Below are 18,921 nucleotides of genomic sequence, written 5' to 3'. Positions count from 1 at the left end.
GACTGGGGTGCTGTGCCAGAGATCACGGGAGTCCCCAGCGGTGGGACCCCTGTGAAAAGATATCTTATCCCCTATTCTTTGGATAGAGGATAAGATGGTTTTCGACAGAGTACACCTCTAAATTCCTTCATTGTATTTGCAGCTACCACTACTACAGGAAGACTATTCCATGTATCCACTACTCTCTCAGTAGTAATACCTCCTGATATTACTGCATAAAACTATCTCCCTCTAATATAAAGCTATGTCCTATTGTGGTAGTTTTTTTTTTCTTTTAACCCTTTGGGGACGGAGCCAATTATAACCCTAAGGATGGGAGCATTTTTTGCAAATCTGACCACTGTCACTTTAAGCATTAATAACTCTGGGATGCTTTTACTTATAAATTTGATTCCGAGATTGTTTTTTGTGAAATATTCAACTTTATGGTAGTGGTAAATTTTCGTCGATACTTGCATCATTTCTTGGTGAAAAATGCAAAAATTTCATGAAAATTTTTAAAATTTCGCATTTTTCTAACTTTGAAGCTGTCTGCTTGTAAGGAAAATAGACATTCCAAATAAATTATATATTGATTCACATATACAATATGTCTTCTTTATGTTTCCATCATAAAGTTGACATGTTTTTACTTTTGGAAAACATCAGAGGGCTTCAAAGTTCAGCATCAATTTTCAAATTTTTCGCAAAATTTTCTAAATCTGAATTTTTCAGGGACCAGTTCAGGTTTGAAGTGGATTTGAAGGGTCTTCTGGTTAGAAATACCCCATAAATGACCCAATTAGAAAAACTGCACCCCTCAAAGTATTCAAAATGACATTCAGTAAGTGTGTTAACCCTTTAGGTGTTTCACAGGAATAGCAGCAAAGTGAAGGAGAAAATTCAAAATCTTCGCATGTTCTTGTAGACCCAGTTTTTGAATTTTTACAAGGGGTAAAAGGAAAAAAATCTCTCAAAATTTGTAACCCAATTTCTCTCAAGTAAGAAAATACCTCATATGTGTATGTCAAGTGTTTGGCGGGTGCACTAGAGGGCTCAGAAGCGAAGGAGCAACAATGGGATTTTGGAGAGTGAGTTTTTCTGAAATGGTTTTTGGGGGGCATGTCCCATTTAGGAAGCCCCTATCGTGCCAGGACAGCAACCCCCCACCCCACATCGCACACTATTATGGAAACTACACCCCTCAAGGAACGTAACAAGGGGTACGGTGAGCCTTAACCCCCCACAGGTGTTTGACAACTTTTTGTTAAAGTCGGATGTGCAAATAAAAAAAAAAATAAAAAAATTCACTAAAATGCAGGTTTTTCCCCAAATTTTACTTTTTTTACAAGAGGTAATAGGAGAAAATGCCCCCCAAAATTTGTAACCCCATTTCTTCTGAGTATGGAAATACCCTATGTGTGGACGTCAAGTGCACTGCGAGCAAACTACAATGCTCAGAAGAGAAGGAGCGTCATTGAGCTTTTAGAGAGATAATTTGTTTGGAATGGAAGTCGGGGGCCGTGTGCGTTTACAAAGCCCCCCGTGGTGCCAGAACAGTGGACCCCCCCACATGTGACCCCATTTTGGAAACTACACCCCTCATGGAATGTAATAAGGGGTACAGTGAGCATTTACACCCTACTGGCGTTTGACAGATCTTTGCAACAGTGGGCTGTGCAAACAAAAAAAAATTATTTTTCCTTTTCACTGACCACTGTTCCAAAAATCTGTCAGACACCTGTGGGGCGTAAATGCTCACTGTACCCCTTGTTACATTCCGTGAGGGGTGTAGCTTCCAAAATGGGGTCCCATATGGGTATTTATTTTTTGGGGTTTATGTCAGAACAGCTGTAAAATCAGCCACCCCTGTGCAAATCACCAATTTAGGCTTCAAATGTACATAGTGCGCTCTCACTCCTGAGCCTTGTTATGCGCCCGCAGAGCATTTTACGCCCACATATGGGGTATTTCCGTACTCAGGAGAAATTGCGTTACAAATTTTGGGGGTCTTTTTTTCCTTTTACCTCTTGTGAAAATAAAAAGTAAAGGGCAACACCAGCATGTTAGTGTAAAAAAATTTTTTTTTACACTAACAGGCTGGTGTAGACCCCAACTTTTCCTTTTCATAAGGGGTAAAAGGAGAAAAAGCCCCCCAAAATTTGTAGTGCAATTTCTCTTGAGTACGGAAATACCCCATATGTGGTCCTAAACTGTTTCGTTGAAATACCACAGGGCTCCGAAGTGAGGAAGCACCATGCGCATTTGAGGACTAAATTAGGGATTGCATAGGGGTGGACATAGGCGTATTCTACGCCAGTGATTCCCAATCAGGGTGCCTCCAGCTGCATGGAGTTGTTGTTTTGCAAAAGCTGGAGGCTCCGTTTTGGAAACACTGCCGTACAATACGTTTTTAATTTTTATTGGGGGGGGGGACAGTGTAAGAGGGTGTATATGTAGTGTTTTACTCTTTATTAGGTGTTAGTGTGGTGTTTTTAAGGTACATTCCCACTGGCGTGTTACGGTGAGTTTCCCGCTAGGAATTTGCGCTGCCGCGAAAAATTTGCCGCAGCTCATACTTGAAGCAGGAAACTTACTGTAAACCCGCCCGTGTGGATGTACCCTGTACATTCACATGGGGGGGGCAAACCTCCAGCTGTTTCAAAACTACAACTCCCAGCATGTACTGACAGACCATGCATGCTGGGAGTTGTAGTTTTGCAACAGCTGGAGTCACACTAGTTGGAAAACCTTCAGTTAGGTTCTGTTACCTAACTCAGTATTTTCCAGCCAGTGTGCCTCCAGCTGCTGCAAAACTACAACTCCCAGCATGCACGGTCTGTCAGTACATGCTGGGAGTTGTAGTTTTGCAACAGCTGGAGGCACACTGGTTGGAAAACCTTCAGTTAGGTTCTGTTACCTAACTCAGTATTTTCCAGCCAGTGTGCCTCCAGCTGTTGCAAAACTACAACTCCCAGCATGCACGGTCTGTCAGTACATGCTGGGAGTTGTAGTTTTGCAACAGCTGGAGGCACACTGGTTGGAAAACCTTCAGTTAGGTTCTGTTACCTAACTCAGTATTTTCCAACCAGTGTGCCTCCAACTGTTGCAAAACTACAACTCCCAGCATGCACGGTCTGTCAGTACATGCTGGGAGTTGTAGTTTTGCAACAGCTGGAGGCACACTGGTTGGAAAACCTTCAGTTAGGTTCTGTTTCCTAACTCAGTATTTTCCAACCAGTGTGCCTCCAGCTGTTGCAAAACTACAATTCCCAGCATGTACTGATCACAGAAGGGCATGCTGGGAGATGTAGTTATGCAACAGCTGGTGGTACGCAACTACAACACCCAGCATGCCGAGACAGCTGTTTGCTGTTTGGGCATGCTGCGATTTGCAGTTTTGCAACATCTGGAGTGCTACAATTTAGAGACCACTGAACAGTGATCTCCAAACTGTGGACCTCCAGAAGTTGCAAAACTACAACTCCCAGCATGCCCAGACAGCAAACAGCTGTGTAGACATGCTAGGAGTTGTAGTTTTGCAAGATCTAGAGGGCAGTATAGAGATCACTGTGCAGTGGTCTCTCAACTGTAGACCTCCAGCTGTTGCAAAACTACAAATCCCAGCATGCCCACACAGCAAACAGCTGTCTGGGCATGCTGGTAGTTGTAGTTTGGCAGCATCTGGAGGGCTACAGTCTAGAGACCACTATAGAGGTCTCAGACTGTAGCCCTCTAGATGTTGCTAGGCGACTTAATGGCTTCCGTCGCATCCAGGGAGCCGTCCTCTTCTGCCACACGCCGCCCGTAGATCTCCGTCACCGCCCACCGATCACCGTCGCTCCGCTGCCTCTGGACGGGTAAGTGATCTTCGGCGCCGCTCCTCTTCGTTTTCCCTGTTCTGGCCCGCCTATTGTTGGTGGCTAGGACAGGGAAAACGAAAGTAAACCCCCCCTGCCCCCGATCTGCTATTGGTGGTCGCGTCTAGACCACCAATAGCAGGGATAGGAGGGGTGGCACCCCTGCCACCTCACTCCTATCGCTACAGGGGGATCGTGGGTGTCTTAGACACCCGCGATCCCCCTTATATTCCGGGTCACCATAGACCCGTAATGACCCGGAATCGGCGCAAATCGCAAGTGTGAATTCACTTGCAATTTGCGCCGATCGCCGACATGGGGGGGTCTAATGACCCCCCTGGGCATTTGCACGGGGTGCCTGCTGATAGATATCAGCAGTCAACGCGGTCCGGTCCCTGCCCGGTGCGCGGCGGGGACCGAAATTCCCACGGGCGTATGGATACGCCCTTCGTCCTTAAGTACCAGGATGCAATTGCGTATGCATACGCCCTTCGTCTCCAACAGGTTAAATATGCTCTCCTTCTTTACCATTATGTTTATAAAAGTCTCTATCATATCCCCTCTGTCTCTTCTTTCTTCCAAGCTATACATGTTAAGGTCCTTTAACCTTTCCTGGTAAGTTTTATCCTGCAATCCATTTACTAGTTTGGTGGCTCTTCTCTGAACTCTCTCTAGAGTATCTATATCCTTCTGGAGATACGGCCTCCAGTACTGCGCACAATACTCCAAGTGAGGTCTCACCAGTGTTCTGTACAGCGGCATGAGCACTTCTCTCTTTCTACTGGAATACTCTGGCTTATCCCAAAATGTAAAATTATAAATAGCAAAAGGCATTGTGTTATGACAACAGACCTTGATGATACACCCTAATAGGGCACATGGGCATCACACAGGGTCTAGAAGGGAGATGCTCAGGTTGATCCAGCATGTCCATGCAATACATAAACAGCTATTGCCTGGGTGAACATGGCTCTCCCTCCTCAATATTCGCTGATTAAGTTAGAGAAGTCAGATCCAGAACAATTCCATTTAGAATGGAATAACCACATGTATTAAACTAATAAGCAAATATAATTCCACTATGTAATGGAGTATATTGTTACTATTATTATTGTTCTATGCGTATATTACTATTTTCTGTCTTTGTTCCTGTGTTTTCTCTATTTAAGTCATCTGAATAATTGCATGCACTTAGCCTAACTCCTCTTCTGTCTGGAGCTCTGTTTTCAGCCTGGAGTGTGTCTTGTCTGGTGTGTACTAAGTGCAGTCCTGTTGGTATAAATTATGTATGTGCTTTATGTATATTGAACTGCATTATTAGAATATAACACATTTTCAGGAAGAGGAGGAGATGTAATAGAGTTTGCTTTATACAACATGTAGCTTGCTATGCTGCATTTTTTGTCTATAAAACTAAATGAATTTGAATCTTTATTTATCTGTAAGAACTTAAAACACTAGGGAGAACTAAACTGATGTTATCTTATTCTGAAGTGGTCACTACACAGTGTCCAAGTTGAGCGGGCTGCTTTATTTATTGCATCTTTTTTATTGCATCTGGTTGCAAACAAATAATAGAGCTACTTTTCCATTGCTTCTATCTTGAACAATAAAGAGATTATCCAGGATTAGAAAAACATGCCTGCTTTCTTTCAAAAACAGCACCACACCTGTCCTCAGGTTGTGTGTGGTATTACAAGTCGGCTCCATTTACTTTAGTGGAACTCAGCTGCAATACCACACACAACCTGAGTGTAAGTTTCTACATGAACTTTGCATTAACAAAAAACAAGATCCAAATGACTAAATATGGACAAACATGTCTTGTTACTCAATAAGACATGAAGCAATTCTGTGTCATCTGATATATAACCATGTGTAGGATAGGATGCTACATGGGACTTAGGCTAGTTTCACATTACCGCTATGCTCCATCCCATTAAGGGTCCGTTAGGCTCTTTTTTCCCCCCGCTTAACGGACCCTGAACGAGTTAGAGCACAACGAACACTGCTGGGTCTTGACAGATTCCATTGACTTTGCATGGGGTTGTTGGGTGTCCATTATTTTGGAGGATTTGAGCAGAGAAAATACCAGACATGCAGTCATTTCTTCTCCGCTTAACTCCGTCATTTTGTAACAGAACTCCCTTTAGCGGAGCTTAGCGACAGTGTGAAAGAAGCCTTAGCTGACTGTGCTCTAGAGATGATGCACAAACAATAACAAAAAGTGAAATGGTCTATACAGTTACACCTGTATGCTATGATTTCATGCAGTACATTGTAAGCTGTATTTATACTTTACCTGCAGAAACACATTGCCCATACTATAAAGTGGCGCTCCTTTATTACGTTGTATAACCTATATTCATATGGATAATTTTTCAGAGTCCTTCACAACTGCAGGCACTGTTAATATGACCGTAAATGACACATCAGGAAGGAGTCACACAAAGGAATGTCCTGCCTCCCATGATCATTTCTGTTTCCATGGAACGTGCAGATACTTCCCGGATCTAGACGAATATGCTTGTGTGTAAGTTGTGTAAATCGCTAATATAAAGATTTATTCATTGATGATGGCTGTAAAAATGTTGCCTATGATTCCGCATTAACAGTTCACCAGCCAGATTTCTTTCCCATATCCCTAAATAGAATAGAAGTTCTGCAGTGCAGTCACCTCTGTTGTCTTATAGCTGAATCCCTCATAGATTGTAAGCTCTTGGGAACAGGTCCTCACTCCACCTGTTAGAATATTTACAGTGTCATTTTGTAATGTCTGATACTTTTCTTTAATTGTACCCTCCAACTGTATAGTGATGCATAATTTGTTAGCACTATATAAATAAATATTATTATTATAGCTAGGCAAAATTACTATTCAGTATTCCAGGAAAGCAGGGTAAAGCAGTTATAATGGTGATCATACTGCATGTCACCCATCATACTATGAAACACAAATACCTGAATAGAAATTTTGACATCATCACTATATATTTTCCAAACCCTGCGGATTCCAATAGTTAACTATTACATATATTACATTAGTACCATGAGAAGAGTTCCTAGTGATTGTCTTTATATGAGAATACTCGACAAAAACAAATATAATCCTATCTGCAGTTGTCACTTCAATTTACCTAACTAATATTATTACTTTTATGTTTAATTCTTAATTTTGTAAAAAAACAAAAAAAAAAAAAACATTTTTTTATTATGAATGTCCAATGTGGCCTGTAGATGGTGCTGTTGGGCTTACAATCACCCTCTTGCCTGTTGAGATTGGTGCTAATAATATTTTAGCTTGTTATTTTAGCAAGGATATGGATCCAGTACAAAAAATATAGACTTATAATTATGTTGATGATGAACTCTCTTTATGAAAAAGTTTTATAAAAATGAACCAACATAGACACTATTCAATAGTACTACAGCATTGTGATACATGTAAATAAGAAATTGTACCTATGACAAGCAATATTGTCCTTATGCAGACTGACATGCCTGGCAGGTGTTTATTTGTGCACTGTATTTCAGTTGTATTCCAGGATATTTTGGCGAGCGATGTCAGACTGAGGATCTGAAGTGGTTGGAGAGGCAAACTACCCAGCTAAAGATTCGCAATGTCACCATTAGTGTTTCAGTGATTGTCCTCCTCCTTGTTCTGGGACTTGTTTTTTTCGCAGTATACTATTACAGGTGACTACACTCATAATTATTCTAGCTATTATTCTGTTTGAAAGGTTTGACATTACAAACTATTTTGCATATCTGTTTTTGGAGGCTGTTTGGAGATCTATCACCAGAGCAGGCCTCTGTAAGCTGCCATGTAAAGCTAAAGTACCTGTGAAGTGTAGAGATGAGCGAATTTTTGAAAAATTCAATTTGGCTGATTCGCTGAATTTTCCGAAAAAATTTGGTTTGGTCTGAATTTATTTGCAGCGAGTCTGTATTAAAAACTGCTATTTCTGGCCTACAGAGAACCTCAATAGGGGTGTAGAAAACTTTGCCTTGCTGTAACACGCATAGGGTGTGTGCTGGGTTAGTAAAATAATGCTGTTATTCAGTAGTGTTGAGCAGCATAGGCCATATTCGAATTCGCGAATATTCGCGAATATATGGATGAATATTCGTCATATATTCGCGAATATTCGCGAATATTCGCATATTCTCGTTTTATTTTCGCATATACGTAAATTCACGTATGCGAAAATTAACATATGTGAATATTAGCATATACAAAATTAGCTTACGCGAAAATTCGCATATACGAAAATTAGCATATGCTAATTTTCGCATATGCGAATTTTCGCACGCCAGTCTCACACAGTAGTATTACAGCCTTCTTTACACCACACAAGCTGGAAGCAGAGAGGGATGATCACTGTGATGTGTACTGTGAAAAAAAAACAAAAAACACGAATATTCGTAATTACAAATATATAGCGCTATATTCGCGAAATTCGCGAATTCGCGAATATGCGATATTCGCGAATAATATTTGAATTGCGAATATTCGTGAGCAACACTATTATTCAGTATGACATGCAGATCAGAGGTGTCGCTATTAGAATCACTGTCGCAGAGTGACACAATGACAGAGCCTGGAGGGCATCAGTATGAGGAGACCATATAGTGGCTGAATGACACAGCCTGGAGTTGGCAGCAGCAAGAGCAGACTATATAGTGGCTGAATGACACAGCCTGGAGTTGGCAGCAGCATGAGGAGACCATATAGTGGCTTAATGACAGCCTGGAGTTGGCGGCAGCATGAGAGACCATATAGTGGCTAAATGACACAGCCTGAAGGTGGCAGCAGGATGAGGAGAACATATGGTGGCAGAATGAGACATCCTGGAGCTTGCATCAGCATGAGGAGAACATATGGTGGCAGTATGAGGCAGCTTGGAGGTGGTATCAGCAGCATCAGGAATCTTGAAAGTGACCCGGTGAAATAGTGGAGCGGTGGGTGGCAATATCAGTACCCGGTGATGAAAGTGGGTGACAAAACGATAGTTTGGCATCAGATGTGTGGCATCAGGTGGGTGGTAGGATCAGAATAGTAGCTGAGGCAGGTAGGCAGAAGAAAACAGTCTCTTTTGTAAAAGTGTAAGTGTGCACAAGTAAGTATTGAGGATAGGCATTACATAAAACTTAACTTTTAATAATATTCTTAAGATAAAATAAATCTATCCCAATTTTTTTTTAAATCAAACAAAAGGAAAGGTGTGCAAAAAACACCATGTGCCACCTACACCACCAAGTATTGATGTGATGCAAAGACCTCTAAAAGGTGGAAGGGAACAAGTATGGTTCATTGTAACCAGTGGGGGTAAAAACTTCCCCTGTGGGGCCCTACACTCGCATTATTAATTCCCTTCTTGGCAAATGTTACTCGTCCTAAAAAGGGTGGCCCCACTAAGGAACCTCTCCCTATTTCCACCTGCACACACTGCCATTTCCCAGGGTTTTTAGGTGGAAATAGGGAGGGGTTTCTGTGTGGGGCCGCCCTTTTTATGACGAGTAACACTTTGCTCGAAAAGGTGGAAGGGAACAACGTATTGTCCATTGTAGCAGGTGGGGGTAAAAAATTCCCCTTTAAGGCCCTACTCTCGCTCTATTAATTCCCTTCTTGGCAAGTGTTACTCTCCCTAAAAAGGGCGGCCCCGCACAGGAAACTCTCCCTATTTCCACCTAAAAACCCAGTGAAATGGCAGTGTTTGTAGGGAGAAATAGGGAGAGGTTCCTGTGTGCGGCCGCCCTTTTTAGGGCAAGTAACACTTGCCAAGAAGGGAATTAATAATGCGAGAGTAAGGCCTTACAGGGGAAGTTTTTACCTCCCGCCGGTTACAATGGACCATATATTGTTAACTTGCACCTTTTAGAGGTCTTTGCATCACATCAATACTTTGTGGTGTAGGTGGCACATGGGGTTTTTTGCACACCTTTACTTTTGTTTGATTTCAATAAAATTTTGGGTACATATATTTTATCCTAAGAAAAGCTAAGTTTTATACTTATTTAAATACTTACTTGTGGTCTGGTACCGAGTAATGTCTGTAACTGGGGCGCAGCCCCTTAAATATGTTTTGCATATTAGGTGGACAGACAGGGCAATCTGTCACAAAGACCGGGATCGCTGAACAGTGTGTCGTCTTCCTGGCGCTCGAGTTCGGCACATTGTGGATCAGGTTGACAGGTTGCTGTGTGGGGCTGGAGAGGACCCAGCAGTCATGGTACATATTGGGAAACAAAAAAGAGGAAAAACTAGGGGCATCGGTACCTTGGGAAAACAGCTCCTCAAGATGGACAAAGTAACAATTGGGCAGGTAACCAGATAGAATCAGAGGCTGGTGGTGCTAGGACAATAGGAAACGTAGTAAATCAAGAGTATAGAACAAAGACAGGCAGGAAGAAGCGCATTCCTATGCGTGAAACCGCCGGCAGTCGCCTTTGAACGCCCCACGCTACCTCGTCTGCCATGCTGGATTAAAAGCCCGAGATTAGAGATGATTTATCAGAATCTACACGGTGAGTCCAAGACACCTGTTGTCTTTGTTCTATACTATGGTACATATTGGCACCAATGACAAAGTAAGAGGTAGGTGGAGTGTCCTTTAAAAATGATTTCAGGGACTTAGGCCGCAAGCTTAAAGCGTACCCGTCAGATCCAACAAAAAACATATTTTAATATATCACTAAGTACCTAATCCTGACCATGTACATCAAATTTTTGTGTCTAGCACCTTTATTTTATTTTATTACACTTTTAATTTAGCTCACTAGTCTGAATTCCTCTCAAAGGGAGGGGGTGTGGCCTCATTGTGCAGGTCTCCACCCCCTCCCTCAGTATGCTGTCGGCTCACATCTCTCCTAGCATTAGCAAAACTACAACTCCCAGCCTGTCCTCACTGACCGTAGCGGGACACAAGCTGAAATTGGCCCTGCGCTCACAGCTGTCAATCAAGGAAGTGTGTCCATGACATAGTTGATGATGCATGGACGCAGCAGGACTAGTATGTGTCCAAGCAGGAAGGGGGGGGGGGGGAAGTAGTTTGACTGGCTTTTTCAGTCTGAAATACTGAAATACTAAAAATTATATTAGGGGTTTGCTATAAGCCACCAAACATAATGGAAGAGCCAGAAGATCAATTACTGAGGCAAATAAACAAGGCAACAAATTAGAATCGTGATAATAAGGGGGGACTTAAACTATCCTGATATAAACTGGGAGACTGAGACCTGTGAATCTAATAAAGGGAACAGGTTTGTGACTATAGCTAAAGACAATTATCTGTCACAAATGGTGCAGGGCCCGACCAGAGGGGGCACCTATTAACCAACAGACCTGACAGAGTAACTAATGTGCAGGTAAGTTCAGTTCTCTGACTGAACTTATCCACCTGGCCACATGTATTGAAATGCATTTTGCTGAGAGGCAGGAAGAACTGGGCTTAAAGAGGGAATCTGCTCGAAAACTGAGATATCCTCGCCTGGCACCCGTGTTTCAACGTCCTCCTTTACAGTTTCCTGTGCCTCTTGCTGAAGAGGCTATGCAAGTGGATCATTCCCGTCTTACCCAACAGGAGAGATCACGACGATGCAGTGAGAATTTGTGTTTGTATTGTGCTAGCCCGGAGTACTTCCTCAAAGACTGTCCTGTTCTTCCTCAGTATTCGGGAAAATGCTCGCACCTAGGTCACGTAGGAGAGGCGTCCCTAGGTGTGAATACCACCTCTCCTCGCTTGACTATTTCTGTACAAGTCTTCGCCTCTGCCAAGTCTTACTTTAGCGCTACAGCATTTTGGATTCTGAATCTGCAGGTGACTTTATTGATGCTTCTTTGGTCCACAAATATCATATTCCTGTTACTCTGCTTGCCAAGCCTTTGTTCATCTCCTCTGTTAATGGACAGAGGTGCTATTCCGTTCTGAGCCTCTCGCCATGCATGTGGGTGTCTTGCATACTGCCTCACTGTACTTCTGAGCTTCTTCTTGGCCTACCTTGGCTCAGATGTCACTCTCCGCAACTAGATTGGAGAACTGGAGAAATTCGCTGGGGACAGTTCAGTCCAGTCTAAAATTGTTTCTCCTCTTCCTCCTCCTTTGCCTGGTCTGCCTCCACCTTACCAAGATTTTTCGACGCATTCTGCAAGAAACAGGCTTAGTCTCTGCCTCCACATCGTCCTTACAACTGCCCTGTTGATCTTCTGCCTGGTACCACTCCTCCTCGTGGAAGGATATAACCTCTATCAGTTCCTGAGACCACAGCTATGGCTGAGTATATCCAGGAGAATCTCCAAAAGGGATTTATCTGTAAATCCTCTTCTCCTGCTGGAGCTGGTTTCTTCTTTGTAGGGAAGAAGGATGGCTCACTCCGTCCATGCATTGACTACAGGGAACTTAACAAAATCACGGTCAAGAACCGTTACCCACTACCACTTATCTCAGAACTTTTTGACCGTCTACGTGGTGTCAAGGTCTTCTCCAAGTTGGACTTACGTGGAGCGTATACCCTCATTCGTATCCACAAGGGAGATGAAAGGAAAGCGGCCTTCAATACTCGTGATGGACATTCTGAGTATCTGGTAATGCCTTTTGGTCTCTGCATTGCTCCAGCCATTTTTCAAGAGTTTGTTAATGATATCTTCTGTGATCTTCTCTACACCTGTGTTGTCATATACCTGGATGACATCCTGATCTTCTCTTCCAACTTAGAGGAGCATCGTACTCATGTTCGTCTGGTTCTTTGGCGACTACGGAAGAATCATCTCTACGCCAAACTGGAGAAATGTCTGTTCGAGAAGTCTAGTCTTTTGTTTTCTTGGCTACATTGTCTCTCATCGAGGCCTGCAGATGGATCCTGATAAATTGTCTGCAGTGTTGGATTGGCCTCGTCCTTCGGGCCTACGTGCTATTCAACGCTTTCTGGGATTTGCTAACTATTAACATCAATTTATCCCACATTTTTCGTCCTTGGTTGCTCCAATTGTGGCTCTCACTAAGAAGGCTTCTAATCCTAAGTCTTGGCCTCAAGATGCTGAAGAGGCCTTCTCCCATTTAAAGTCTGCGTTTGCCTCTGCTCCCGTGCTTACAAGACCTGACCCGGAGAAGCCCTTTGCTATGGAGGTTGATGCTTCATCTATTGGAGCGGGTGCGGTTCTTACTCAGAAAAACGCCAAGGGCAAGACTGTAACTTGTGCGTTCTTCTCCAAGACATTCTCTCCTGCTGAGAGGAATTACTCCATTGGAGATCGTGAACTCCTTGCTATCAAGCTAGCTTTGGAGGAATGGTGACATTTATTGGAATGTTCTTCTCATCCAGTCAGCATCTACTCCGACCATAAGAATCTTCTATACCTTCAGTCTGTTCAGCGTTCAGCGTTCTTTTCTAGATTCAACTTCTTCATCCACTTCCATCATGCAGACAAGAAGATTAGAGCAGATGATCTCTCCAGGTCCTCTGACGTCATTGGTTTGGACTCCACGCCTAGGCATATTATTCCTCCTGACTGTTTGATTCCTGCCGCCCCTGCCGAAATTCAGCAAGTTACTCCGGGAAAAATCTTTGTGCCTGCCAGATTAAGACGCAAGGTGCTAAAATGGGATCATTCTTCCTTGACAGCAGGACATCCTGGAATACGCAAGACTCTACTTCTAATCTCCAGGCATTACTGGTGGCCCCATCTTGAACGTGATGTTTCTGATTTTGTTCGTTCCTGTGAAACTTGTGCCTGTGACAAAACCCCTTGACAGAGACCTGCATGACTCTTACAGCCTTTACCCATTCCGGAGACTCGCTGGTCCCATATTGCCATGGATTTCATCACTGTTTTGCCACCATCTCATAATAACGCTTTCATTTGGGTCATTGCAGATCGGTTTTCCAAGATGGCTCATTTCATTCCTCTACCAGGTCTTCCTTCTGCTCCACAGCTGGCAAAGTACTTCTTGCTGCATGTCTTTCGCTTACATGGTCTTCCTCAGCATATCGTTTCGGATCGTGGTGTGCAGTTTGTCTCTAAATTCTGGCGAGCCCTTTGTAACCTTCTGGACATCAAGCTGGACTTCTCCTCAGCCTACCACCCTCAGTCCAACGGTCAGGCAGAGAGGGTTAATCAAATCCTTGAGACTTATCATTGGCATTTTGTTTCAACTCACCAAGACGGGGCTGAATTCTCTTATAATCATAAGGATTCCGAGTCCTGAGGTTGTCTCTCTTTTTTGTTGTCTACGGACTCCATCTCCGTTTTCCTCTTCCTCTCCCAATTTCCTCCGGAGTGCCTGCTGTTGATGAACTGGTCCGTGACTTCTCCACCATCTGGCAACAGACCCGACAGTCTTTATCCCAGGCTTCTTCACGTATGAAGGTGCAAGCTGATAAAGTAGAAGACCTACTCCATCCTTCTCTCCTGGTGACATGGTGTGGCTTTCATCCAAATACATCCGCTTCAAGTTCTCCTGTTACAAGTTTGATCCTCGCTACCTTGGTCCCTTCCAGATTCTACAAAAAATCCACCCTGTCTTCTACAAACTCTGTCTACCAGCTATGTTACGTATTCCCAATTCCTTCCACGTCTCTCTCCTCAAGCTTCTTGTCATAAACTGATTTTCTCAGAAGAATCTTGTCCCCACACCTGTCTCCGGCTCTTCTGACATCTTCAAGGTTAAAGAGATTCTTGCTACAAAAACCGTGAGAGGTAAACAATTTTTTTTTTTGTCGACTGGGATGGTTACGGTCCTGAGGAGAGATCTTGGGAGCCTGAGGAGAATATCCTGGACCTTGACTTTCTCAGGAGTTTTCTGAATAAAAGGAGGGGGAGACCAAAGGGGGGGTACTGTTACGTTATGCGCTCCGGCCGCAAAGGCTGGCCCTGAGTGCATGGTTCCGTTACCTCCTCACTTCCCTGCCTGATCTTTGTTGCCTTGTGCTTGAGAGAAAGCATTCCTGAGTATTGTCTTGCCATGTATCTGATCCTTTGCCTTGTGACTTTACCTTGCTCCTCTGCCACCTGGCTACTGACCTCCTGACTACGCTACTGTGCCGCCTGCCATGACCTTCTGCTACTCTGACTACGAGCTGCCTTATCCCTCCTGTGCCTTGCATCTCCTCAGCCGCCTGTGTGGTTGAGCTATGCCAGGGGTAGCGACCTGGGTGTCGCCTGCTGCAGCAAGTCCATCCCACTTTGCGGCGGGCTCCGGTGAAAACTAGCGGCACCTTAGACTCCGCTACCTGGTACAGTCTGAGTCATCTGCCACACAGGTCCACGGATCCACATCCACCGGAGTTCCTGTCTTGTGAAACGTGAGCGTTACAGAGAATGCTTGGACTGGGGGGAAATGTATGCAAGTGGGTAAGTAACTGGTTCAGTGATAGGAAACAGAGGGGGGTTATTAATGGTACTTATTCTGATTGGGTGACTTACTAGTGGGGTACCACAGGGGTCAGTCTTGGGTCCTGTTCTGTTTAATATATGAATTAATGACCTTGTAGAGGGGTTGAATAGTAAAGTAGTAATCTTTGCAGATTATACTAAACTCTGTAAAGTAATAAACACTATAGAGGACTGTGCACTATTACAAATGGATCTGGATAGGTTAGAGGTTTGGGCTGGGAAGTGGCACATGAGGTTCAACACTGATAAATGTAAGGTAATGCACATGGGGAAGAAAAATCCGGGCTGGGATTATGTATTAAATGGGAGAACACTTGGGACGACTGACGTGGAAAAGGACTTGGGAGTCTTAGTTAATAGTAAATTTAGCTGTAGTGACCAGTGTCGGGCAGCTGCTGCCAAGGCATATAAAATCATGGGGTGCATCAATAGGGGGTATAGATGCCTATGACAAGGAAATAATTTTGCCACTGTACAAATCACTAGTCAGACCACACATGGAATTCTGTGTACAGTACTGTGCACCTGTGTACAAGAAAATAGTGGAGCTGGAGAGGGTTCAAAGACGGTCAACCAGAGTAATACGGGAAATGGGAGGACTATAGTACCCAGAAAGATTATCAGAATTAGGGTTATTAAGTTTAGAAAAAAGAAGGCTTAGGGGCGACCTAATAACTATGTATAAATATATCAGGGGACCTTACAGAGATCTCTCCCATGGTCTATTTATACCCAGGACTATATCTATAACAAGGGGGCAGCCTCAACGTCTAGAGGAAAGAAGGTTTCTACACCAGCACAGACTGGGGTTCTTTACTGTAAGAGCAGTGAGACTGTGGAATTCTCTGCCAGAGGAGGTGGTCATGGTGAAGGGGTCTGGATGCATTTTTGGAGAATAATAACATTACAGGTTATGGATTCTAGATCTATATCAATCTATATGAACTCAGTAGGGACTCATTAGGGTTATAGGTTAAACTTGATTGACTCTGGTCTTTTTTTGACCTAATTAACTATGTTACTATGTTACATATTTGTGAAGTGTTGGTGTGGCACCATGGCCAATCTACTCTGATGCATCAGGCATTGGTGGGGGGAAATGCTGATTCATCTTCACAAAGGTCAATCTCTCCACATTTTTCGTGGACAGACGAGTTCTCCTTGTGGTTACTATGGCCCCCGCCGCACTAATCACCCGCTCTGATGGCACACTACTGGCCGGGCAGGACAGCTTTTTCAGGGCAAACTCTGCTAGTTGTGGCCTCAAATCAAATTTGGCTGCCCAGAAGTCCAGCGGCTCTTCAAGGTGTGTTGGCATGGTCATGTCAAGATATGCCACCACCTGCTGGTTCAGGTCCTGCTCCAGGTCTACCTGCTGCTGATTAGTTGCTTCACTATGCGGGTAAAGAAAGGTACTCATCAGCGACTGTAGACTCAGGCTGCTGATGGAGCTGGTGCTGGTACTGCTCCAGCCACCCCTCCCAGCAGCCATGGCAGTGAAAGGTGAGCGCAGAGGGCCCCCCGAATCAGACCTGCAAGAGGATGGACGATGGCGCAGATAGGCATCGGCCAACTGACTACGTAGGATGTCTCTGTAGTAGATCAGTTTGTCCTCCCTCTCAGTGGGTGTAAAAAAGTGCCCCATTTTGTGCCGGTAGCAAGGGTCCAATAAGGTGGAGAGCCAGAAGTCATCCCGCTGCCGAATGGTGACAATTCGGCAGTCACTACGCAAGCAGGTGAGCATGCATCGTGCCATTTGTGCAAGTGACTCGGAGGGACTCCCTGCCTCCATCTCCACTGCATACTTCCATGGTGTGTCTGGGTCCTCTCTCTCGCCTTCCTCATAACCTTCTAGCTCCTCTATCTGCTCCTGCTCCTCCTCTCCTGTCAGATGACTAGAAAAACCACCCATCTTGCAAAACCTAAACTGTGCACCACTGTGCCCCTCCTCCTCCTCCACCTCCAGTTCAGCCCCCACAGGGCTCATGTGGCCATGAGATGTAGGCACCTCATCTCCAGTGCCCTGACCAGCCATTGTTTCCAACATGTGTTGTAGTAAATGAAGCAGTGGCATGACATCGTTCATCCCGTAATCCTGGTGACTGACAAATAATGTGGCTTCCTCAAAGGGCCTAAGCAAATGGCAGGTGTCACGTAGGAGCTGCCACTGGTTGACATTGAAGTTACACAGGGGTGTCCCTCTATCTGCTTGGATCATCAAGAAATCGGTGATGGCTTTTCTCTGTTTTTATAGTCTGTCCAACATATGGAGGATGGAATTCCAACGTGTGGAAACGTCGCAAATCAGACTATGTTGGGGGATACCGTTCTGACGCTGCAGCTCAAGGAGGGTGTGCTTTGTGGTGTACGAGTGGCTCAAGTGCATGCAAAGTTTCCTTCCCATTGTTAGGATGTCTTGCAGATGGGGGGGAACACTTCAGGAACCGCTTGACAACCAGATTGAACACGTGTGCCCTGCAGGGCGCAAGGCTCAGGCTTCGTTGTTGCAGCGCAGACAAGTTGTTCTTCCCGCTGTCGGTCACCATGGTTCCCATTTTCAGTTTTCATGGATTAAGCCATGATTTGATTTCTTGATGAATTAGTTTTAGCAGTTCCTCCCCTGTGTGACTCCATTTGCCAAGGCAAACTATGTGAAGAACAGCGTGACACTGTCTGTACAGTGGAGGCTGAGGACACTGTGGAGGATGAGGAGGCAGAGTCGCACAGTGTCACATGACCAACGGCCTGAGATCGTGGAGGCGGAAGCGGTGTGACCTGTCCAAGTTGCTGTTGTGGCAGTGCAGGAACCACATTTACCCAGTGGGCCGTAAAGGACATGTATTGTCCATATCTATAATAAAAGAGAAAGAAGAGGGACCGCGCCTCGTGTATTACCCAAGACACAGGGTGGAATGAGGGTTAGGGCAGGGCACCAGCCTTACGGTTGGCCATACGTCAGGCCCTGTTCCAATTTCCAAGGTAAAATAAACGTAGCCAAAGCAAAATGGCGGTTAAAGTGCCAGCAGGCACTATATTTATTAAAGTAAGAACCAATGACGCATTTCGGAGGTAGAACCCTCCTTCCTCAGATGCCACTACACATTAATTGTGCTATTCAACAGCATTAAAATACAGAATAGTATTTAACGCTAGTGTTACTCTAGCCGCTGCTTAGCTGAATAGTATGTAAATCCACTGAAGACTTCTATAACAGCAGTACCTAATATAGACACATTTAGAGCTTAGTAAACCCATATACAGATAGTCTATAAAGGAATTCTGCATTCATAAAGAGGAGTCTCCCATCATTCAACAAACTACACCGCAGCTCTCTCCCTAAAGGACCTGACTTGTTCCTAAAATGACATTTACTGCCCATTTTAATGAGAATGGTGTAATGATTCATTTCTTCTCTGGTGGCGCTGCATTAAAATGAAACACTTACTGTTAGTTTTCCCACACGTTAGAGCTGATCCCTAGTGGTCCCTGCAGGATTTATCATTGGAGTACTCTTTTATCAATCAGGGATTGTCCAAAACAGGCAAACCCTTACTATTATAGATTAATACTATTGATAATAATGTACCTTTGGATTTCTCAAACACATGTGAACGCTGTCTAATGGGTACAGCCAGTATTAAAAGGAAATGGATACTTATTCCTACTGAGAACTGGCATGTTATGATCGAA

General features: G+C 44.1%; 1 protein-coding gene across 7 annotated transcripts in view; it reads left to right on the top strand.

The window, feature by feature from the left end:
* EGF (epidermal growth factor) overlaps window positions 1–18,921 on the top strand; it is a 184,477-nt gene that overhangs the window by 151,717 nt on the left and 13,839 nt on the right. For all 7 annotated transcript variants that reach the window (XM_056564635.1, XM_056564618.1, XM_056564592.1 and 4 more), the window contains 2 exons: window positions 6,225–6,372; window positions 7,374–7,535. In XM_056564635.1, coding sequence (XP_056420610.1) covers window positions 6,225–6,372; window positions 7,374–7,535 — 310 coding nt within the window. The remainder of the gene's footprint in view (window positions 1–6,224; window positions 6,373–7,373; window positions 7,536–18,921) is intronic.

The sequence above is a fragment of the Hyla sarda genome, chromosome 1, assembly GCF_029499605.1.
Source record: "Hyla sarda isolate aHylSar1 chromosome 1, aHylSar1.hap1, whole genome shotgun sequence".
Lineage (NCBI taxonomy): Eukaryota > Metazoa > Chordata > Amphibia > Anura > Hylidae > Hyla > Hyla sarda.
The sequence above is the reverse complement of the archived record's forward strand: the minus strand, read 5'-3'. Positions and strand labels throughout refer to the sequence as shown.